This window comes from Cloeon dipterum, chromosome 2, assembly GCF_949628265.1.
Source record: "Cloeon dipterum chromosome 2, ieCloDipt1.1, whole genome shotgun sequence".
Lineage (NCBI taxonomy): Eukaryota > Metazoa > Arthropoda > Insecta > Ephemeroptera > Baetidae > Cloeon > Cloeon dipterum.
The window spans coordinates 18,182,298-18,206,274 of NC_088787.1; the positions used below are offsets into that span (position 1 = coordinate 18,182,298).

General features: G+C 39.6%; 2 protein-coding genes across 6 annotated transcripts; both read left to right on the plus strand.

The window, feature by feature from the left end:
• The first annotated feature begins 25 nt into the window (after positions 1–25).
• On the plus strand, positions 26–7,352 carry LOC135935171 (uncharacterized). Of its 5 annotated transcripts, XM_065477292.1 has the most exons (9): positions 26–179; positions 1,355–1,615; positions 1,707–1,951; positions 2,509–2,635; positions 3,039–3,782; positions 3,849–3,992; positions 4,193–4,563; positions 5,362–5,621; positions 7,168–7,352. In XM_065477292.1, the coding sequence occupies exons 1-8, from the start codon at positions 143–145 to the stop codon at positions 5,587–5,589; spliced, it is 2,157 nt and encodes a 718-aa protein (XP_065333364.1). In that variant the 5' UTR covers positions 26–142; the 3' UTR covers positions 5,590–5,621; positions 7,168–7,352. The 5 variants fall into 5 exon arrangements, with proteins under 5 accessions (XP_065333364.1, XP_065333362.1, XP_065333366.1 ...); XM_065477290.1 differs by lacking the exon at positions 7,168–7,352 and having other exon boundaries at positions 5,362–5,664; XM_065477294.1 differs by lacking the exon at positions 7,168–7,352 and having other exon boundaries at positions 37–179; positions 1,344–1,615; positions 5,362–5,664.
• A 4,901-nt stretch (positions 7,353–12,253) lies between these two features.
• Positions 12,254–23,884, plus strand: LOC135935177 (uncharacterized). Its single transcript, XM_065477303.1, has 5 exons — positions 12,254–12,901; positions 14,571–14,940; positions 17,768–18,114; positions 21,090–21,275; positions 22,000–23,884. The coding sequence occupies exons 2-5, from the start codon at positions 14,633–14,635 to the stop codon at positions 22,005–22,007; spliced, it is 849 nt and encodes a 282-aa protein (XP_065333375.1). The 5' UTR covers positions 12,254–12,901; positions 14,571–14,632; the 3' UTR covers positions 22,008–23,884.
• The last annotated feature ends 93 nt before the right edge of the window (positions 23,885–23,977 follow it).

A 23,977-nucleotide genomic window follows, 5' to 3' on the forward strand; every position in this document is an offset into this window, starting at 1 on the left:
GGCTAACGTATTTAGCTTAATTAGATTATTGGAGGGTAAGTGGAGCGTAGGCCGTCGCCACAGCCGCCGCCGCCACTTCGGTTTGAGCATAACGCGAGTGACGGGTGACAACCCTCAGCGTCCGGGGTGCGGCTTTCTCCGAATGGACTCGCCTTCCTTCCCTAAAGTCCTGATCAGAGGTAACGCAACAGGTCAACTGTCCTCTCATCACTTCGCCCACATTTAGCTCGCCCTCGTGCTCGTTCGTTTGTAAGAGATTCTAAAAATAGATTGCCGGCAGGTTTGGCACTATTTTCGCCAACTTTTTAAAGTTCGATGTTAGATTTTTGAATATTTTGTTTTCTCGTAAGAATCGCAAACTTTTATTTAGAATAGTTCAAACATCTGCAAAAGTTTTTTGATATGGGATCAGTTTATTTTTGTGTAAAATTGTTTATTGGTAAATTTTTTATTTGTGAGAAAAGTAGTCATTGATGGATACAACAAATTTTTAAGAACGCAATTAATAGAGCTTGTAGATCTTCAATTCGCTGGTAATGCTTTAAATTGCAAAAGAGGTGTTTTTGTTGTTGTTCTGGATGTGAGGATGTATATGGGGCATAGTTGCTCTGCTGATGCACAGTAAAATTACTTTGAATCTAAATTAAAATTGCTTAAAAATATTTTTTCCCATAAAAATTTTTTGTTTTTCTTCATTTAAAAAATTCATTTCAGCAGATAATCTTTAATCGAATCTAAACAATCATATCTCTTACAATTTTTTCATTTAATAGCATGCTTAAATGTAACAGTGTAAAAAATTCAACTTATTTTAATTATTAATTCCAGGTGCTGAAAAAATGTTTCCGCCTTTTGTTAGAGGCAAACTTAAAGTGAACAGCACATGTATTGCACTCTCTGATTCACCACTCTCTGAATGAACTGATAAAAGTGGGCACTAATTTGGTAGGGGGCAGTTACTCAAAAAATTGATCCTCATTAGTTTGTCATCTCTACTGAAAAAAAAAGGAAAGTAATAAAAAAATGAAAAAAAATATATTTTTTTAAAAGCACGTTGCCAATTATTCAAATAAATAATTCAATTTTGCCAAAAGATAATTTATTTTCTATTTAAGTACATCACTACATTATGCATGCCAACTTAAATAAAATTTATTGCTAAGCTAAAATTTGAGAGTGAGATACATTTAAATTTTCTTGCATATGACTGTGTCAGAGGATCATCAGACACCTTAGCCTGTGGCTATTGTTTTGTCTATATAATAGTGTAGTTTGCGATCACCCTTGCACGGCCCATCTATGCGAGATCGCATATCCTCCCCAAAGAGTGATTTGGTCAGCAGGAATTTTGCAGCAGGACCGATGGGGCCTCTGAAGAGGGCCGAGTCTCTCAAAAGGAGGGACTCATCTCTAAAAAGGGCCGACTCGTCCTTGCGGAGGGGAGACTCGCTGGCTGCAGGCGCCAGCGTCGCTTTCGAGAGCAGCACGCTTTTCTGGCTGTTGTTCAACCAGATCGGATCGGTCATCTGCGATTCTATTTACCAACTGCGACCCTCCAATCTGTGCTCCATAATCGGATCAACCGTTCGAGGAGCTCTATACTCGATTTCTTCAAGTAATTCGCCTTCTCTCTATTTCGAATATAAAATAAATAAACAAAGTCGATCGAGCGAGTTGAAACTGATCCCTTTTTTTCATCGAAACAGTCTTCAACCCGAGACAACGACAGGTGCACAAGTGGGTTCGCTCTGAGGTGCCCTTCAAAGAGATTCCGAGCATCACGTCCGTGTGGGCCGACGGGAGCATCCTCTGCGTCCTCGTGGAGAACGCAATCGCACCAAACCCAGACTCGACCTATCATTTGGATAAGTACCAACATTTCGGGCATGTGACTCTACCGAACATCCGATTAGGTCAACAGTTGGCTCGTCAGTACCTTCACGTCGATCCAGTAAGGAATATTTTTGTAAAGGCTTGGTTATTATTTTTGGGTAACTTTTATTATTATTCCAATCCTTAGGAAATCACAAAATTTAATAAAATTAAACGGAAAAAACGTGCTTTTAACTGAATAATAGCAAAGAGTTATTTATTGGTATTTTATCATTTAAGAAGTTATTTTAGTTAATTTTTAAGCTGATTTTTCTGCTATATAACGCTTGAGACAGATATTTTCAACAGCATTTTTGGCCGATTTCTTCACTTTCTTGGAAAACATTATTGCACAAAATGAATTTGAAAGATGCCTATCAAAAATCGAGAGATAACTAGAAATTCAGAACAGCTAGTTTATTAAAAACAAAAGGGGCTCTTGGCTCTTACTAAATAAATCTGCGAGTGGGTCTGTGTGTTTCATAGTATTAAATATCACCCGACACAGTAGATATTTAACCTCAGAACTAAGAAGCTTCCATTTTTTATATTATCATCAGGACATTTTTCAACGTACTAAATCGAAACATTTACCTTCACAAGTTTGATTTTCGTTTTAATTGTACAAAATTACAGGAGTTCACAAACAACGAGTTGCAAAAAGAAGCTGATGCGGAGATAATCCATAGACTTGTGAAATATTTGCAAAATGTTAAAAAGGCCTCCAAATTGGCTAAAAATAGGAAACCCTTCGAATTTTACGGTAAAACTTTCTTTAAATTTTAACAAATACTAATTCGGTCAAAAGTCCTTGTGGTTTTGAGCATAACTTAAATAATATGTAATTTTGACACATTTTAACATTGATTCTAGGTAAAGCACTTAAATTTCTAGAAGATAATTGCATTGTATGAAAAGGAGTTTTTTTAGAACAACCATTTTTGGAAACAAGTTTTTTAGGTATATAAAGATGACTCGTATGAAAATATTTAGACTAATCTATCATTAAATTATTTTCCCTGAGGTCAAGGCATCATAGTTCAAAACATTTCCTTAGTTTAATTTTTTAATAGGTGTTAAGAACAATATTTTTACTCCGAAACTTAAAATTTAATTCGAATTATTGATTTGCAGTTTTTTGTTTAAGAAAGAGATTTGCCTTTCAGAACGAAGACCCTCATATAAGGGCAAAACAGATGACGCAGAAAAAGAAGGAGCGTCAAAAGCCGTCGTCGCCGCACGCAAGCGGAAGATTGTGCATCGGAGGCGGCACTCAAAGAGCTCGGATAAAACAAGCCTCAACTACAGTGTGGTCAGCTCGACGGTGGTCCCCGAGAGCACGTCAGACGGAGACAGTGATGCTGTCAAGCTGCAAAACTTGCTGCAAGACGACCTCTTCAGCAAGTGCAAAGAGATCCAGTCCGTGTGCGAGATGCTGCTGGAACGCAGCAGCAAACGCAAATCGCTGCAGATTTTCAACAAGGCAACGCAAATTTTGTCGCGAAGGAACAGCGAAGACAAGCTTAAACTCACGGAGGAGGTGGACGAGCAGGCCGAAGCTAAGTGCGAGAAAAACGATGGTCCGCAGGGAGAACAAAAGCTGCAGCGTCGTCCAAGCGAGCAGAAGATCGTCGTCTCCAGTTTTAACGTGGAAAAAATTACAAGGAAGAAGAGTGTGGATTCCGGGAAGGGCCGAAATTCGAGGAGAAACAGTGCCCAGCAGCAGGAGCAGATCTCGGTGGCCAGGAAAAGGCCACCCAAGGTCAAAGCGAAACCAAAGTTGGACTCTCTCAAATCGAACTTCAGTCGGGTCGAGAATTTTGAACGGGAGAGACGACACTCGGTAGAGAATGTGGTCCAACAAATTGAAAGTCTCGCAGCTGAAGTTGCGAATGTAAGCGTCCCTGATGGTGAGAGAAAACACATTGTCACAAAGCGTATATATACCAAAATAATTTGTTCATGCGCCGTTTTAGATTCCACCAATGACGTAGAGGGCTTTGCAAGACGATTGTCCCAAAGTTTGAATGTTTTGGACAAGAATCTGAAGAAATCAACAAACGACAATAATCACAAAGAGATTAAAAATTTCTCCAAAAATGGAAGCATTGAGCGTAAAGGTATGAAATTTTATTGAATCTTTTAACAAGTCAAGTCATTTCAAAAATGAGACTTATTTTTTTTTAATAAAATATATTTTCCCTAATTATAAATATTAAAATTAAGAAAAAAATGTTAAATATTCAATCCCAATTTAAAATTTGACTACAACTCTAACTACAATTAATTTATTTTACGTGTCACTGTGATTTTTTATTAGAATTCAATAGCGGCGTCTTCAAGGCGCGACGCGACGCATTCCTGTCGGTCGAATCTAAATCCGCGCCATGCACCAAAGAAAAGGTGCCCGCGGGGGAAAAACGGAAAAAGTCTTTGGGTGCGGGCGTCGAGGAAAGCAAGCGACGCTACGAGTCAGCCAAAAACTTTTTCCAGCACATGGAGCAGCAGAGTTGCTCCTTCGAGCGCAAGAGCAGCGAATTAAAGGAAGTGCTGAGACGCTGCTCTGAGTCAAGGGCATTGAACCCTGAGCATGTCGACTACGAGCAGTTCAGGAGCTGCAGGTCGACAAGGTCTCCGCCAGGCCGACTGCACGTGGCTAACGTGTTTTGCCAAGAAGAAACCACTCAACAGGTAAAATCATGCCTCGTAATTGGTTCACTTTATTTCATCGGAGAGTATTATTTATTGTCCCTTTCTTATGAGGTTTGCGGATGAGAGAAAGAATATTATGATTTTATGAGGCTTCCCTGGCTGCGGGAAAATTCCCTTTTATGCATGCAACAAAACAAATTAGGATGTATTGCTCAAAGACTGTAGCATATAATATAATGTCATACATAATGAACAGCTGGGAAGTTTTGAAATTTGGATTTTTATTGAAAGATTAGATCATATATCATTATTTGCAAATTTAACGATTCATATATAGGTTTCTGAAAATTTCCGCTTCAAAAATTGCTGATTCAAACTATAATTATTTTTTACTGCGCATTAAAAGAATTCTAATTGCTTGAAGGAAGTTGCAAATGGGTATAAAGCAAAGGTTATTATTTACAAATTTGGAAATAACAGCAGCGATTTTTTGTGGAAGGTCACAATAAAATAACAGGATGGTTTCGTTGGGGGTTGGTAGCCCAAAGTAAATGATTATTTCACTGCTCTTTTGGTTATTCAATTTTGAACTAATTAATTAGCCATATGATGAGATATTATTAGATCGCTATTTTATTTTGTGAGGTAACAATTTACGTAGCGTTTATTTTTTTAACTGGATGAATTTCTTCTATTCATCTAGAATTAGAATTAAAAATATAAATTATCGAGTAGAAGCATCGAAATAAAAAAATCCAACATGTGGATGATCAAGGCGGTCCTGTTGAAGCAAAATAAACTCCCTTTGAAGTATAAAAAAATAACGACTGCTTGCAGGCGGCGAAAACGATCGACGTGCCTGAGATGTCGGCTGTGGTGGCGTCCCTGAACTCGGCCTACAACGAGAACGAAGTACGTCCGCGCTCCCCGTATGAGATGGTGCACGAGGGGAGCGCAGAGGACGACTTGGAGCCGGCCGACCCAGACCGCCAGACGCTGGACGGCAGTCGAAGACGAGTGTCCTATTCGCAGCTGAACGAGCAAGGCGACGCCGGCATTTTTTGACAGCCCCCTTATCACTGCGCTCGCACGCATACGTGGGTTATTACTTGTAGTTTATTAATAACAGTGTGATACTCGTGAGACTTGTTTTAATAAATCACAATTTATGCACGCTACTAGTTAATTAACTGCTACGTTGGCAAACTGGAAAGTTTTGATTTTTGATTTTAACGATTTTAACATTTTCCTTTGTCCGAAATAAAAACGGCAAAACGGAATTTAAAAACCTGTTTGAATGCAAAGGCTTTGATTTGAAACTTACAAAATACCTCGATCAAAATAGGCACTGGAACTAAATTTTCTATTAGAAGATATTTTTATTTCCCTGATGAAATTTTAATTTTAGTTTTCGTCTTAAAAAACGTCAATTTATTCATCTCTTTATTAGTTTTGATTGAGAAATACACTTTTACCGTATTTCAATTTCTATTTTTTTAATATCTCTATCGTATTATTTATTTTTTCCATGTTCTGCATCAAAATGTAAAAATACTAACCAATAAATGAAAATTGATTATTTATAAAAAAAAAATGCAATCACAGATGATAGTGGCAAATTTTGGTTGAGTTGACTGGCAGTAAATTGAAATAAAAATATTACTAATTTTTGCTGTGCAAGTTTTTTGCTTTGCAGAGCCGAAAAATATTATTGATATACATCAAGAAGTTGATATATTTGGTTTGAACAATTTACAACACTTAACTCTAGAATGCTATTCGTTCGTGATGTTATTAGGACTCGGAGTTTTCGAGAGTTGCTCGTTATCAGCGGATTGCTTATCTCAATGGAGATTAACCATTTAAAAAAAACAGTATCTTGAATAAAAAAATGATACGTTCCGACTAAAATCTCAATTTTACCGACTTTATCAAGAATTACTTTGACATTTTACCAGTTTTCCATGGTATAAATTTCTATTTGCATCGACGATATCTATCCAACGGCGTGTGAGCCATATAACGATAAAACCTCTTGTTCTAAAATAAAAATTTCAATAGGGAGACAGCGATCATCATACAAAACTCGTGAAAACTTTGCATTTTATTCTATAAAATTTCAGTGGCTGAAACTTATAATAATGATTTTTATGAGATTAAATTCTTCTTTGAAACATTTCTTTTGCTTACGAAGTTAATAAAATATGAATACATAATTATTGGAATTTATATTAGAAGAAATCGCGTAATATATAATTTTTTTACAGTGCAGATTAATCTGGTTATTTACATTTTTACTCATGCCATGCATGTTAGGCACTAAACTTACTAAATAGTTTCCTGCCCGGCCGAGTGAGAATCTGGCGACACGGATCTCTCATCTCAGCGTGTCAAGTACACGGTGTGTTATTATTTTGATCTGTCAACGACGCTTATTTTCGCACGTCAAACGCTGGAAATAGAAGTGCACTTTGGTTGGTGTCGTGCGTCCGTGGGGCGCGGGTGCAGGCGGCCAATTAGCACGCCGTGGCCGCTGCAGCCGCGCGCGCGGCGCGGGCGACGAGAGGCGGAAGTTTTTGTTTTGGCCGCTGCACTATTTACGCACATTCATAATAACTTGTGTGTGTATATGTGTGTTGGAAGGAGCTGCCTGGCGTTCTTGTTGTCGCCCGTTCTCGCCTGTTTGTACGAGCAGATGTGTGGAGATTAAACAGGCGCGTCGTCTCTTCTCTCTCTCTCTCGCTCCCGCAGCGGGCAAGCAGGCTCTTCTTTTAACCCGTTCGACCAGCGGCAGCAGCACGGGCTTCATAATTCCGTCGGCGGCACTCAAATTCCGCAGGCCGAGCTGCACAATGCCCGGCAACCCTATCGTGGAGGCGAAGCGCAAAAAGCGCAGCCACAGCGTAGCCAGCCAGTGTTCAATCGGCATCCAGGGTCAGCACCTGCCAGGCAGCCGCAGGCAGAGCAAGTACACCCTGCAAGAGCAACACAGCAGGCAAGATGACACGTGAGTATCGATCTTTGCACACTTCAAAATTGTTTATTTTTTTTATCACAACACTTAACATTTCGATTTCCGGGCAAAATTATGATGTGTAAAAATAGCCAGGAGCCAGCAGGGTTCGTAAAACCCGTATTTTCCCGGAAAACCCCGCTGCGGAAAACCCCAACCCACTTTTTTTTGCGGGGTTTTCTCAATTCTGTGCATTTGTTTGGCAAATCACAAAATGGATTTTTGTAACATGACCAAAATAAGAATTAAATTCGAATTTATTCAAAAAAAATTTGGTTTATTAAAATTAATACAATTTTCACTTTTTCATTTTGTTTGTTAAATTCGAAAAAATGAGGAGAAAATAAAATTGAAAGGCTTCGGCCGGTTTTGCATAAAATAACCAATGGTGCATTGCAAACTAGGTGAACCCTGGAATTAAAAGCTAGCCAGTGCTTTGCGTTGAAATATTTAAGCAGATTAATCCAAAAATAATTTATTTTGGCATTTTTCCATCGAATAAGTAATTGAATAAATTCCAGAAAAAGTAAAAATTATTAAACCACACACAAAAAATGTGTGAAAAAATACAAATATATCAGACCAATTTCGGATTGTACAGCGCCGGTGGAATTTTGCGCCACGCACTTTCCATTTTTGAGAAAAATTGACAATTCAAATTCATTTTTACCAGTTTTCCCCTACCTCTCTATAATAATTAGTTCTTGTGAATCAATCAAAATTATCTTCCCCTTCTGAACCCGAATTCTCCTCTTCAGGCCCCATGAAAATTGATTTGACTTGCACTTTGCAATGAAATATATTCACCGCAAATCACGAGCATACGATAATTTTTGATGCAAAATTACAGTTAAAGTAGTTTTTTAGCCAATACAAATATCTAAAATTTTACTATCGTAATGTAATATGCTTTATTTACCATATGCCATTTAGAAATCGAAATAAATCCGTTCTATACACTGTTTACTCAATTTGAAGGATATTTCGAAACACGGGAAACACCAAGACATCACATAAAAATAAAAAATAAACCGTACAAGCCTCTATTTGTTATCGACGAATAGAAATAAATTAGAATTCGATCGCACTTATTTTTTTACTTTTATTTTTGCTTGGTCAACATAGTATAGCACATTAAAGAAAGGGAAAAAATACGTGCTCATAAAATGTAAAAACAATTAATTACAAGGGAAATCTCTCACCACACTGAGCCACAAACATTTCATTGAACACTGAAACTTGCCACAGTAGCTTTTGCCACAGATGGAACGGAGTATTTCATCGCTAATTTTTCAATTTTGAAATCCCAGCTTATATGCTATTTACGCTATTTAAAAATATTCTCGTAATTTAAAAGAACCTTTGGCTGGTTGTTAATGTCAGAATTTGCATTGCATGCTTGATAGACTGCTGTTTTTCAGACTCCATATTTTCTTTTGAATTTTATAGCTGGTATTCGAACATCTAAAAACTAATAGATCAGAGAGAATTTTCTTTTGAATCAGTGCTCTGTGTATCCAGAAGAGGAATATTTGTAAACCATTCTATATGTAAGTTGAATCCAGAACAAACAATCGGAGAGACACTAATGCTAACGCACAGCGACAAAATCACTTTTTTAAGTTAATTCAAGCTTATTTTTTCAAACAATGACAATGCAAAGCAAATGGTTGATCTCTATTCAAACAATATATAGAAAAAACGAAAATAGCAAGCGAGTGGAACAATCGTCCTCCGCAAACAACGCACCGATCTGTTTATTTTGTCGGAAAGATTGATTGCACCATTTCCGCGGAAAGTTGCGCGCTGCTTAGATCAAAATCGGATCTGATACATTGACAAAAACTGGCATCTGGCGCTTGTTTTTTGCAGTGACGTCGACTACAAGCAGCGGCGGATGGTGCTCGTGATTAGCCTGTTCGCTGCCGGGCTTTTCGTGGCCGCCGTGCTTCTGATCGTCGTCACCCTCCTCCTGACCCCGTCCATAGATGAGCGCAGTGAGTACGAAGGAAATTCCAGCGCAATTTCGCGAGCGAACGGCCGGCACTCATTTTATACATATATATATATTTCGGAAGAGAAATTTAGTGCTGCAAACTAGCCGAGGTATTCCAGCTGCCGCAGCGTTCCGGCCTGACAGCGCCGAGGAGCAATAAACAAAATTAACAAGCATTCCATCCACAAGAGATGAAATAGTTTGATTTGTTCGCAAGGTTTTGTCCGTCGCTGGATTAATAAAGGAAGCGGAGATCCACAATCGCATAAATTGACTTCTCCAAATTGCCCTTTTGACTCGGTGAGTTTTCCAACAAGGAATATTTCGACTGAAACAAAGAGTGAAAAGGAGGGAAAAGTCAGAAAAAATGAATGTTTTCTCCTTCTAAAAAGAGCTTATTTTAAAATTTAATGAGACATGGTGAATTTTCACCTGATCTAAACATATTAAGCTGCAAAAATTAGTTTAACGCGTGAAAGCCTTTCAAGTTACGAGAGAACTTTTCTTTACATTGAAAAACAAATTGCGTTTTTTTTTGTCATTCTATTAATTTTTGAGTGGCTGAATGCGAAAGCCTTATTCCCAAAATAAGCGATGAAAACAACCTTACTTTGCCTCAACCCGCAGTAGGGAATATGCGCAGAAAATTTTTTTAACTCGGTGCTAAACCTTTTTTTATTTGTAGCCATTAAAAGCTTTTATTGATTTTTTTATTGCAGGATCAAAGTTTCATTTTGCCAGTTATTTTTTAATTTTTGTTCCTACCAGAATTCCTTAAAAAACTCGAAAAATGACTCGGAGAACACTGACTTCTTTACGACCTTTCTTGAAATGTTTGAAGAAATGCGAGGGCGGCCAAATTGGCTGGCCGTTGAGCAGCGTGCTCGCCAGCTGTTCACGTGAGAGCTGCCACTCTCGAGATTCGCCGTCTCGCGTGCGAGCAGAGCAAGGACAGGAAGCTGTGCAATTAAGACCACTTTTTATAGATCGCTCGCGAGACCTTTCCCGCTGAAAGTTGTTTGTTTTGCCAAGCATACGTACTCTTAGCCCGTGGTGACTTGATACTTTTGCACGAGAAATATTGCCCTGCTACACACACTTTTATAATCGACGAACGTTCGGTTTGCGTAAGATACGTGCGAGGCTAAACGTGACCTGTTTAAATTCTGCTCGCCCATTAATAGGCTGCCTTGGCAAGACAGGCTTGCCTAGAATAGGCCCGTTAATTTCGTTTGAGTGTCGGTGAATTTATTTTTGATTCCCTTTGGAGCCTCTTTTTGAAATCCAAGCGTAGTCTTGACAAAAGCGCTCTTGCCGGTTTTGCGTGTTACGTCGAGACACGTGAATTTAAATAGCAATTTGCAGTGCCGCCGCGAGAAGAGCTCACTCGAGAGAAGAAAACAGCAAGTCATGCACGAAATTGATCATTAGATGGCCAACAGCAACAGCTTCAGTCGGGAATATAATGGAGCGTTGTTAATTATGGTTTGTTTAGCGACTCTTTATACGCTAGTCGAACTTTTCTTGAGCTATTTCCTTTGAAGAGGGAAAAAGGCGAACGCAAAGAAGGAAAAGCGTTTCCTAATACAAACAAAAGAATCCACTTCAGACTTAAAAGAGGCTGCTGGCTTTTCGAATGATCTGAAATAGGGCTTCATATACTTGTTTATTCCTGCTTAGTCAGTGCATAAATACTGATCAGGACAATAAAAAAGGAAACAATGCTGGCAATAAAATTAAAAAAAAAATCCCAAATACGAGGGCAACCTCTCGCCGCACTGAGTAACGAACGTACCGACGACTTTTAAACTTTGAAAGCTGTTTTCCCTCCAAATGATTTAATTAATTTATTAAATATATTTCAAAATAATTTAATAAATTATAAGTTTATTAGGTTTATTTATTTATAGATTTTTAAATGAAAGGTTGAAATTAGTGCGTACTTTTTATAATTGCTCGAGCAAATATATGTATTTGTTATTTTCCAGGTGGGATCATTGTATTATAGCCTTAATTTAAAGCATATACTTATTTTGTTTATAACATCGTATGTACTTGATTGACTATTGTATATAGAGCCAACATTTAAATATATAATAGCTCAATATATTTCTGTAAAATCTCACACAACCCGGGTAATCCAACCTTGACTTTGATAATTATGACTATTCCATTAATATGTTTTTCATAAAATATAAATTAAATTTTTGCTAATCAAGAGCTAGCGAAACGCACGAGTCTCATGATTTCGCAAGTAGCGCACGTCTATGCAATTAATTAGTAAGTAGGATTTAATCTGTGGCAAATCTTAAATGCGCTCAAATGAATTTGGCAGCTTAACTGGGACGCTAACAAGGTGCAATAAATCCACAATGTACGCTTTGAACACCTGCCCAGCTCTAGTTATATTTTCGGGAAGCGTTTGTCACGTGCATGAACACAAAGGTCTTTTTCAAGCCAGAATGTTTAAGTGGAATGAATTGCGTCGAGTCTTGCTGACTTTACTAAGAAAGAGTTACGATGGTTTTTAGGGAGCACAAAACACTGGAATGATTTGACAGTTAAAATTAAAACCAACAGGAAATAAAATTTTTGAATTATTAAATTTTATGTTAAAATTCGAACTTTCAGACATGAAGAAGTTTATTGTTACCTTATAACTTGGTTCAGTTTTAAATTTCGGATCTGATAAAATAAAGGTTTTTTTAACCTTAAATCACTTTGACTTCCTTTTTAAGTAAAGGGCAAAAATTTCCTGAATTCTGCAGCTTTAGTGATCTGATATTCCTCTCTAACAACGAAGATTCGACCCAGCGAGCCGGCGTTTTTAGGATCAAGCTGCAGTGGCAAATTGGCCTCGTCACGAGTGATGCTTGTGCAGCGGCGGCAGCAGCAGCCACCAGACACCGAATTTGAAATTCAAATCGGTGAAAGTGAGACGCAACAGCGCGTCGTATCGCGGGTTGCGGCGTTGGGGCGCAGGAAGTTCGCGGTGGCGACGCGTGGCGGCGCCCAGGCAGCGGGAAAGCGGTCGGAAAAGGCAGCACTTGGTGCAGGCTGCGAGGGAGCGGAGAGGGTAAACAGCAGCAGCGTTTCTATAGCTACTGGCACAGATCTGCTGAGACAATTGCAATCTGTGCGGCACCGCATTGATCGAAGCTGCGAGCCGAGCAGCCCTCCGACCCACCGACCGACTGACAACAACCAAGCAACAGATATGCCCCGCCGAGATGGGACCCCGCGGGCCTGACCGGGCCCGCGAACCGGCCGTCCCACGGAGAATTCACCGCCGAGAGATGCGACGGCCCGTCCGCTGGCAAGTTCATCTTGGCTGTCGCAAGGGGTAGCGGCATGTGCGCTTCCCAGAGGTGAGACACAGACACCCCGGCCGCCCCGGAGACCCGCCGCCGAGGGCCGCCGGCCCTCGACGCCGTGCCCGCGCCCGCCGCGCGGGGTCCTGGCGCCGGGGTCCCGGGCGCGGATGCTGCGACGCGTACGCACTACCCTCTCGCGTCGCCCTGCACCCCTTTTAATTAGCAATGCAGCAGACCGCAATTACACACTGGGGGAATTAATTTGATGCAGTTTGCGCCTGTTCTCTCTGTGTCTACATTATTTACTTTAATTTTCTCGCACCGCGCCTTCTCTAATTGGATTTGCTTCGACACCTCCGATCTTTCCTCTCCGGTCTCTGGGGGTGCGATGTTCTCGCCCCTATTTTTCCCGTCGAATCGCCTGCTCCTTCCGCCAAAACAACAACAAACGGCTCTCTTTTCCGCTTTTTTTCCTTCGCTTCCTTTTCAAGTGGCGTCGAGGTGCAGGATTCACATTTCTCTCTCGCGCTTTGAGTGCAGACTTGTTGCACTTTTGTGATTTTCCATCGCGCGGCTGCCGCCTTGATGGGCGAATTATGCTCTCGAGTGAAAGCGCGCTGCATTCTTTGTTTTCTCTGGCTGGCAAAAGCGACCGGCCACCTCGTCCGTCCTGTCCTCCCAAGCGAGACCTGATTGATTTTCGAGATAAACTATTTAATGCCAACACACGGTAGCCACTCAGCCCCTGCAGCTTGTTGGTTATGCAATCCGCCTCATATGTTTACTACGAGTGTTGCATACTTCAGAAAGTTGCAGGCGCTGACCATTAAAAGATGAAACAACACTTCTTTTATACTCTTGCTTTGTTTTTCTTCGTGAATAGCACCGCTCAGTATTCTAATGCAATAAATCAGGCGCCACCTCTGGGGTTTGCAACTGGCACGATGGCGTAAACGTGTTTCACGTATTGAAAGCCAGCGTGAATTAACGTTTTTGTACCATCAATGTGCGAGGGTCTTTTCAATGGGGCGCTAATGAGGTCAGTGGTTGTGAAGGCGTTAAAAATGTTTGGCCTCGCTTTTTATTGCCAGTGATTTCAATATTTCAGAAAGAAGGGCGCAGAAAAATCTGCTTTTTAATACTGCTAAATTAATAAATACGATTCTTTTAATGAGATCATTAAAATGGAAAGAGAAAACATAATTAAATGGTAATATTTTGCGTATTAATTAGTGAATTTTTCAAGTAGTAATTAATATTTTATGTTAAAATAGCGAAAAATCCATGTTGTCATATATTAAATTTAATTAATGTAAAATGCACCTAATTAAATATTTAAAATTGTTGGTAGATGCCAATGAAGCAGTAAAACTAATTTGTCTGTTGAAATTAACAGCAGCTCCCTCGGTGTACATTTTTCAATAATGTCCAGCTCAACTAGTTTCGGCTGTTGTTTGCATTCCTAATACATGGGGTAGACTAAAACTTGGGTTACATTTAGTGGTTGCTGGTATATTTCCATACAAAATAGGTTGTTCAATTATCAATTTCTGCAAATTAACTGTATCCCCAGAAAATCATATTCAAACTAAATTCTTTGAAAATAATCAGTCATTTTTTTAAATCTATTTCGAAAATCAATCAGCTCCAAATCCTCAACTTCCAAGTCAGTGGTGTGAAAGTTCCAGCCAGAAACTCTAAAACTACGAGGTGGCATTTGCAGGTGAGGGGGAAGCAGCGGAAGGATGCCCCTCAGCAGCACTTGCTGTTTGTGAAGGGTATGAGATGACTCTGCAGGCTGCGTCTACTTCGCAAGAGACCTGCAGGTCGCTCGGCGCCAAGAGTTTCGCTGACAAGGCTGTTTCGACAGAGGACCTAAGGATGGTTTCGCCACCGTCACCCCCGCTCCCACCGCCCCCGCAGCCTCCGCTGGTCACCTCCGTGGTAGCCAACGAGCTGCTCCGCCTCGAGACGGCCATTAACGCCATGATGGCCGCCACCGAAGGTGACTTAGAGGACTTCCAGCCCCGCAGGGCACGCAGCCATTCGCATCACTGCTTCTTTCGTGAAGCCGCCGCCGTCCACCCGAGAAGGTGACTTTTTACCTCTTCTAAATGTGATTGGATTCCTTCCATGATGGCATGAAAACGAAAATTACGTCAGTTTTTCCTCTCCTATATATATTTCCCCAAAAAAATGTTTTACGTCATGAAAATACGTTCGCAATGCTTCAAATCTGTCTATACTACTGCAAGAATATTCTAAATATATTCGTTTAGGATAAGGGTAAAAATGGTGCAAAATAAAAAAAAATGCATGGTGAATTCTAAATTTAACTATTTTTTCAGCATATCACCTTCTATGTAATTTATCATTGTTTTTTAACAGTGTCCTTTTATTTAATAATGATCTACTAACATCAGCTGCAAACAAAAATTGAAAAAGCTCTCTAGTATACTTGTGTTACTTAAGACACTGTCAAGATTTTTCATTCGTCTAAATGTGACTTAATTTAATTAAAGATATGTTTCTGGTTTTAAGAACAGCTGTATTTTTAGGTAAAAAAATTATCGCCTTCTTTGAGTCAAACAATGCAATGCTAAAGGTTTAAAGTATCTTAAATCTACCTCTGCCACTGAAGCCAGTTTCGTAGAATACAAATCAATTTTTCGATCAATCATTACGTGCACACAGCAGCTATTAAACTCTGCCCGTATATCATCAGCAAATCGTAGATGTCTGAGACAAAAATTACAGCCCACGAAACGTGCTCCCAAGAAAAGCAATTTGTCATTTAAACTCTCCGGTCACGTCAGATGCCGACGATCGATCGGTTCAGTTCTGGGTTATCATTCTTTTGCTTTTAAAGAGAGTTTCCAGCCCATAAAATTTGAATGCCAGAGCTAAACACGTGACCTCGTCAGATTTTCATGCACGGAGAGAGACGCGCCGCTGACGTCTTCCTCCTTGATGGCACCGCTGTCACCGTGCAGCCCCTTACCTGCTGTTTTGAAACCCGCAAAGGGAGACTTTTTGAATAGACCACCGTACGCCGCGTGTAAGGCAGGCTCATTTCCCTACGAGGTCGCGACAGTTAATGGCTGTCTTTAGTCCAAGAAGCTCCCGTCATCCGCCCCTTTTGTTCTGGAAGCCTGTGCAATATTAAAAGCTAGCTCAAGTGGAAACTGGGGACTTTTGTTTCCCTGGACTATCCCCAGTTTTTGTTCTACTTTCATCTTTACCAGTTGCAAAAGTGAAGCATATCTTGAGAGCGCCAAAGACGAAGGCTGTTCTATTTTCCAATTTTACTAGCAAGAATAATTGTTTTCTGGGCAACAAGCAACTTAAACTCTCCAGTGGAATGAAAATGTTTTTTTAACTTTGTACCGCGAAAGATAAAAAACTATCCTCCGGTTTGCGAAAAAAGATTAAAAAATTACTTGCGTTCAAGTTAGGATTTAACGTTTTGATTATAAGCGAACTTATCTAATTTTCATAACCATTGGAAAATGCAATAAAATGTCGTTAAATTCGAAAAAATACAAATAATATCCCTTTTCAGAAAATGTAAACGTTTTTTTGCTCTGCAGTTATGTCCATAACAAACCCTTATGGAAAGTATTTCGATTTTTGCATTTGTTACAAATGATTGATCTCGTAAAAATATATAAAACACAAAATTTTACCTCGATATCAAGCAAAAATTGTATTTTTAAGACCAAATTTGAAATATTATCCTTTCTTGGGTAAAGAACGCTCCCTAACCGAATCTGTTCACGTTCAACAATGAAAGTAAGATCAACAATTTTTAATTTGATGGCGGCAGTGAGCTAGGATTCTCCAATAAAATCAAATTCTTTAGGGATTTACCGTTGGAATTGTTCTGCAACCGGATTTTGAATCCATTTTACTATCATGATAATTTTTTGCGGTTTCTATTTGACAAGATTAATGGTCAACAGTTTATTTTTTACTTTCTGGAATGGTTCTTGTCCCTATTTTTTCGAATTTGACAGCCAAAATCGTGCGTAGCTAATTTATGACTCTACAAGTCAACTAGTTGAACCAAATTATCTTAGATACTGACTAGTAAACATTGGGAAATTTTAATTTAAATACTAAAACCCTCCTGTACAGAGTCTTGGTTAATTCGTTTGCCAAAAATATCCCTTTTTCTCACATGCTTCGGTATCGACTAATAATTGTTCATTTATGTTTTTAAAACAAATTGTGAGAGCAAGCATCTATAAAATATCACTATATGAAAAGTTAAGAAATTTTGCAAAAAAATATGCTCGTAAATTGAACAAAAATGTTTTTGATCTATTTTGAAATTAATATTTCTTCATTTTTTCTAGAGCCCCGTTAAATTGATAATTTTCAAATTGAATCCTTTCGACCAACTGGTCCCATCACGAACCCAATGAGGCCGCATCATTTGTTAAAACGCAGAACCATATATTTTTCTTATTAGCTCTGGCTAAACTGATTCAATCAAATCAAATACTTTTTCAAAACGTCAAATCCCAATCATAAATTTCGATTAAACCAATTTTTAAAAGGACTTGGTGCCCTGGACGCGAAAACCTCCAGTGTACTTAAATTAACTTTTATTTTTGAGTAAATGAGATGGGTTTAATTTCCTTTAAATTTTAATGTTTTCAAAGGTCGAGGTTTGATAAAATTTAAAAATCATAAAATATTTTCGAAATCAAAATTTCAAAACGCATATTGCAATGGAGAATCGAGGACAAAGATTTTGGCAAACGACCACGGTCCCCACCCTGCTCGTTTTATGGAAGATGAAACGCATTTTGGAAGGAATCCAATTCGAAAAGTTGAATCAGTCGCAACGAGAGAGAGAGAGAGATAGAGAGACTTATTTGCTCAAATTCGTGTGTGTGCACGCTTGAATTGCAGGTGTCGGCGGTCGGCGAGCGCGATGATCATCCTGCAGCCCAAGTACGGGGCCCACGCGCCGCACCCCGGCTGCTGCCTGAGCCCGTGCTCGGTGGAGGTGGCCGAGATGGGCACCGCCGGGCCGTCGAGTTCACGCGGCAGCAGCCGCAAGACGCGCAAAAAGCGGCGGAAAGTGCTGGTCGAGCAGGTGGAGCTCGAGCGGCCCCGCAAGCGCGCCCCCGTCGACCCGGACGAGCTGTCCAAACGGGCGCGCTGGACAATCGTGGCCACCGCCTGCATGTTGTTTTTCATGTGTTTTTTGCTTGTTGGCATTACCCTGCGAATGACTCCAATCATTGACGAGATGGGTGAGTGTCCCGCCACCGCAGCTGTGCGCACAGTGTTCCCAAGTGTTTGTGCATTCGTTCAAAAGTGCTGAGACTTCCCGATCGAAATAACCTTCCGCTCCATTTGCATTTTCGCCGTTTATTCCCGTCGGTCACGAGATTGCTGCTGCTTCTGCTGTTTTTTAATCTGAAATTTTCCACAAATTCAAAACGCTACAATTTTGCAGAAAATATGAGATTTTGAAATACCTCACAGTTTTTAAGACAAATTGAGTGATGTGCAATTTTTTAACTTTTTGTTTTTCAACCGAGGAGCATTTGGAAAATTACGTTCGAAAAAGTAATAACTTTAGTGCCAAAAATAAATATTTCCAGTGTTTGTGCATTTTTTCAAAAGTTCTGATACTTCCCGATCGAAACAAACTTCCGCGCTTCATTTGCATTTTCGCCGTTTATTCCCGTCGGTCACGAGATTGCTGCTGCTGCTGTTTTTTTCGCTTCCCGCGATGACTGTGTGTGTGGATGCGATAAAGCGGCCAGCTGTGTTATCGTTTATCGGGACTTGGAATGCGATCGGATTTTTTTCTGCCGCAGCGCCAAGATTTGCTGGCAGTGGACGCAATCACTGGAACAAATCGATCGCGGTGCTTGCTGACAGGACGAAATCTACACGTATGCTATCCGATGATTTCTCGAGCGGAGGCTAAGTAGCGTTCACTTACTCGTAAAGGCCAATATTTGCCAACCTATCTATCTTTCCTTCCGTTGCAGGAGAAAATCCTCTCAGCAAGCTCACATAAGAAAATAAAATTAACCAGGATTATTTTTAAAAGATAGACATGCATGAAAGAATAATTTTCCTTTATCTCTGTTGAATGTAGCTCACACATGCTGCAGAGCAGATATTCACTTTCAACGCAAATTTATGAACCCGGTGACCTAGAAACTAGGTTTTATGATAATTTGATAAAGAGGATAAGCTGCCGCTCGATTGAGCACGTCGAATCACTCTGCTGCTCAACGAGCCGTTTTGCAGATTTCCATGGTAAAATCTTATAATCTTCAGTTCAGACGGCGTCTTGAATAAAACTTCCTCCCGTCACCCATTAGACTATTTACTCGGCAATAAAAGTTGACGTCAGTCTTTTCCCTGCTGAAAACGTGCTTCCTTTTAAACGAACGACTCGTCGACCGTAAAAAAGACTCGGCCGCGGCGTAAAAATTTATATCAGTCGGATATTTAGCTGCTGCACGGTTGATTCATTCATTTTTCGCCCGCCTTCTTTCCATCTGCTCACTCGGAGGCCGCGTCGCAATTGATGGCCGTTTTTCATTTCCCGAGCCGCGTTATGTGCACTCGCTGCTGGCTGTAAGAGCGAAGGAGCCGAGCGAGTGTTTGCCGTTGTGCTTGTGGCGAGAATTACACTTTTCTGCATCTCGTCGTGGCTGCGATGTGTGTGCGAGCGAGCGGCCGTCCGCCCGCCGAGCAGCGAGCACTCAAAACAGAAGGCTCAGATTGAGGCATGGTGCCCGTTTTTGTGTCAGCAAGGGAAATTCAAGCATGAATGCGCGCGAGAAGACTGCTCAAACCACCGACGTATTATTATGCCAAGGCTGGATTGTTCGTTCGGTGGCGGAAAAACAATGGCGTGATTGTAATATGCAAGAGTCGTTGGATTCGCCGTTATTGAAAACAGCTCGCTCGAGAGAATCGGAAAAGCAGCTCAGCCAAGTTATTTTTTCTCTATTGCCCGTTATCGATTTTTCCGTCCATTGGAGTCGTAGGCCTGCGTGTTTTGATTTATTTAGCACAAGAATTAAAATAAATATATTAACAAATTCTGCAGTTATGTATTTAAACACAATAGATAAAATAAATTTTTTATATTTTATTTCTTAAAAATCATACAACAAATTTTCAAAGGTTATATTTGGCAAGGAAATAAAGAAACAGAACTAGCAGTATAGCATTAAAATTCAAAAATTATTATAATAATGTGGTTATAACCACTCTCCGTAATATTCAAAGCACTGATCACTCAAGTAAATGCATTTTAATCCATTTTCTAAAAAAAAAAAAATAAGCTTTTAGTCCCCGAATAAAAAATTTTGTACAAAATTCTATCGCAAGGATTTGGCGTATTTTGACGCTGCGATTCATCAAGTCAAAGAAGTACTTTGATGTAAAATATTGCGATCGCATGATTCTGAATGATAAATTCCCTGATCTCGTGCGCAGAGTTAATTAATTAAACAAATTCAAAGCAGCCGGTGTGAAATGAGTGCATAGCGACAAATTCCACCTAGTTGGCAGCTTTTACGAGTGTTCACATTCATCGATCTGGCGCGTAAAAACCGAGCGTGTGTATATAACACCGCACGGTGCGAATGCGAATGCGAAGCAAAATATACAGTGACACTCGTGAAATTTTGACGCCCGCCAATATCACAAACTTGTGCCAGATAGAAATAACTCGTTGAATTCGTGTTTCTGGGATTAAAAAACGTATTTAGCAGATAAATTTCCAGCACTTCTAGGCTGGTGATAAACTAACAAAAAACACCGCAACAACGCAAATATTGCGATATAAGCGCAAAATTTATTGCTCCTGAATGAGTTAGCAAGCGAGACAAAACCTGCACATGTGGTGATATTTTTCCTTCCGGAAACAGTCGGACTGTTCAGCCAAAAAGCTGTCGTCGGGAATTTATTGTCAAAACGTGCTCCGCAGCTGATGAGTTTGCAGGGAAATTTATTTCCACCAGACGAACGATTCGAGCGTCCTTCTCAAAACGAAGTCGTAAAATAGAAATAAGTCTTTATTTTTAGTCCGTTTTGCGTGTGAAAAACGCCGGTCTGAGCGAGGCGCTAAATTTGACGCTGGATCGCGATTTAATCAAAGCTCCGTCTTAAGTCGAGAGCATCATCCGTCTCTCGATATCAAACAGAAAGCAGATGCTGCTTGTCAGGCCTAATTTGCTGGCACGTGTTTCAGTTCGCAAAGAGAACGAGCAGCTGATGAACTCGCTGAATCGGGACGTGATTGCCCCCGACGAGGTGCCGGCGGCGGCGGTGGCCAACGACGTTGGGAACACGACGCTCACCGCTGGCCCCGAGTCGTCGTCGAGCCCGGCCCCGCTGGACCAACGAGACTCGATGAACATCTCGCACCCCTCCAGAGGTGAGATAAAACTGTCCCAAGTCCAAATTTAATTTTTGAAATGGATATGCGTTGTTGCTATTTTCGCTCCTCTCGAACATATCAAATACAAGATGAAGATTCAAAATTTCTCTGAAAGCTCCAAATTCATTTTTTTTAAAAGTTTAAATTTGATTTGGTATTAGCAGGGGGTTTAGGACGCTTTTAAGATTTTTTATTCACTTGAATTTTTTGAAAAATCAAATTATTCACATTTTCCTCGAAATAGAGTCCTTAAATAATGAGAAGAACATTTCAAGGACGAGGAAAACTATTCGATAATGTGAAGGTTTCATCTCTTCACTGTCATTGGATCAAAAATAAATTTGAACGAGGAAAATGTCCGTAGGATGATTGATACAATTAATAAAACTAACCTTACATCATTCGCTGAAAAATTTATTTGAAATCAGTAAAATTCCCAAAAAATATAATTAATTAAAAAAAATAAGAGACTTTTTACTCTCACAGATTTTTGTAACAATCTGCTTTAAAAAAAACTGCAGCAAACCCTTTTAAAAAGAGAGAAAAAAATAAACAAATCGCTTGCAACCTAATATATGCCCTTTGAACTACTAAAATACCTAAAATATAGCAAAAAATGTGTTCTCAAAAGTTTTCTCATAAGCACACAAAGAATAACTTGAACTCCCAGTATCACTTATCATAACTGGATTAATATTTTTAATATTTTTTCTCCTTTTAGGTGACTGACGAGATTTGCGCAGCCCTTTTTTAAGAAGTGATGATAATAAGTGCGTTTTCAAACGAATTGCGCTGCAATTGTGTCTCAAAGGTTGTCGCCATGCCTCTGTATTCGCCCTTGTCCATTACTAGCATTTTAAAATTTTTTACAATTGAACTCGCGGTTGGGCCGTCGTTGCGTAAAAGGCATCACTTTAGCAGAAATTCCACTCGCGCAAAAAACTTTGCTTCCGCGGCACGGCGGAAATTTGTTGTGAGAAAAAGTGTAAATCAAAAGAAAATTGTTGAAAGAGTAGAAGCTCTGATTCACTGACTAAACAGCGTTTAAGAGAGGATTGGGTAGCTTTTAATTTTTTTGGGACTAGCTATATAGCACGCGCTTTTCGGAATAATGTTTAATGTGTCATGTATAAGTGTGTCAATTCCTGTCACAAGTTGTGCTGTTAATAATACATAAAACTAGTGTCGTGTATAACAATCTACATGAATTTGATCATAAAAACGCTGTAGATTCCGCTTTTCACTTTTTGCGATTAAAGACTGATGTATAACCAAGAAACATTAATTGTGCATTTATCACTTAAAAACGAGACGTTGTTGCAACAAAAGCACAGCAGTTGAGCGTGTAAAAAAAATCGAATCGAAACTACTTGCGCATAATGTAGAACGAGTGTGATTAAAAATTTAAACGTACACGAGAATCAAAACGCTAAAAATGCTGGCCATCGAACGGCCGAGCGACTTAAACTCTTCCACTGAAACTACTGTCGTTAAATGTATAAGAAAAGTCTCCACGCAGAGTTAAAACTGTTTGTTCTCGTTTGCCTCATCGAGTCTTCAGCTTATTTTGCAGCAGATACAGACATTATACATCATTACAAGTATATTTTTGCAATTTATACAGCAGACAGCATAGTTCGTATTCGTAAACAGCTTAATAGAATTCTATGTTCGTTTGAGAATCCGCTGCTGAAACAAACAAAGAAAAAAGTGCTGCTGAGCACGGGGTTAATAATGCTAAAATCGAAAGAGCCTTTTTACTAATTGTAAGAGGATTTAAACGAAAGTGGTGCCGTTTACGCCATCGACGTTGTTCTGACGCCCCCGAACAGAGAAATTCACTTGTACACATACTCGATAATAAGGAGTTTTAAAGGAAAAAGTTTACACACGTATATATTGTGCTGAAGAATCAGATTTTGGCAGATTTAGCTGCGCCTACACGACAGAGCGATAAGTGCTGTGCTATCATCTAATTGATTAATTTGCCTCAAAGTTTCGCTGCTCTGTCGGACCACACGAACCTGCAAAAAACCGGCGCAGAGAGCAAACTTTACAACTATAAGTACAATTTTTCGCATGCGTATCTCTTACTTATTGTTCTAAAACTTCTAATCAAGAGGGTCCGCATCCTTCATTGGTTCTCCCTCGATTATAAAGGCCTATAGAATGAGAGAGTTGGTTAACGACGACACACACACAAGTTATTATCGATCGCATCTTCTGATGATGCGTTTCTTTTTTAAACAAACGTACCGTAGCCTTTTCTCCTAATAATGTAATTAATTACATAAATTAAAAAGTATGTTTCTCATTGTCAGTCAGTGCAGCTCAAAGTTATATGAATTGTATAAACAATCGAGTTATAAATTTGAATTGTCTCTGTAGCCTTTGTCTACTTTTAAGAGAGCAAGAGAACACACGTAACACACTCTGTCGGATTATGCATTACGAAAATATGCAAGCAATAATTTTGGAATCGGGCAGGGCAAAATGCTTTTAATCGTTCGCGAGAAAGGAAAAACAACTGAAATGCATTTCTCTAGGAGATATTAATACAAAATTGTTTGGTTATCGACGAATAAATTGAGTTTATATAAAAGCTATTTTGGTGGCGTTTTATTTCTTTCAACAACTCACATTTCAAATAATATGATGCATAAATACGAAATAAATATCTTGTTTTGCACTGCGAGCAC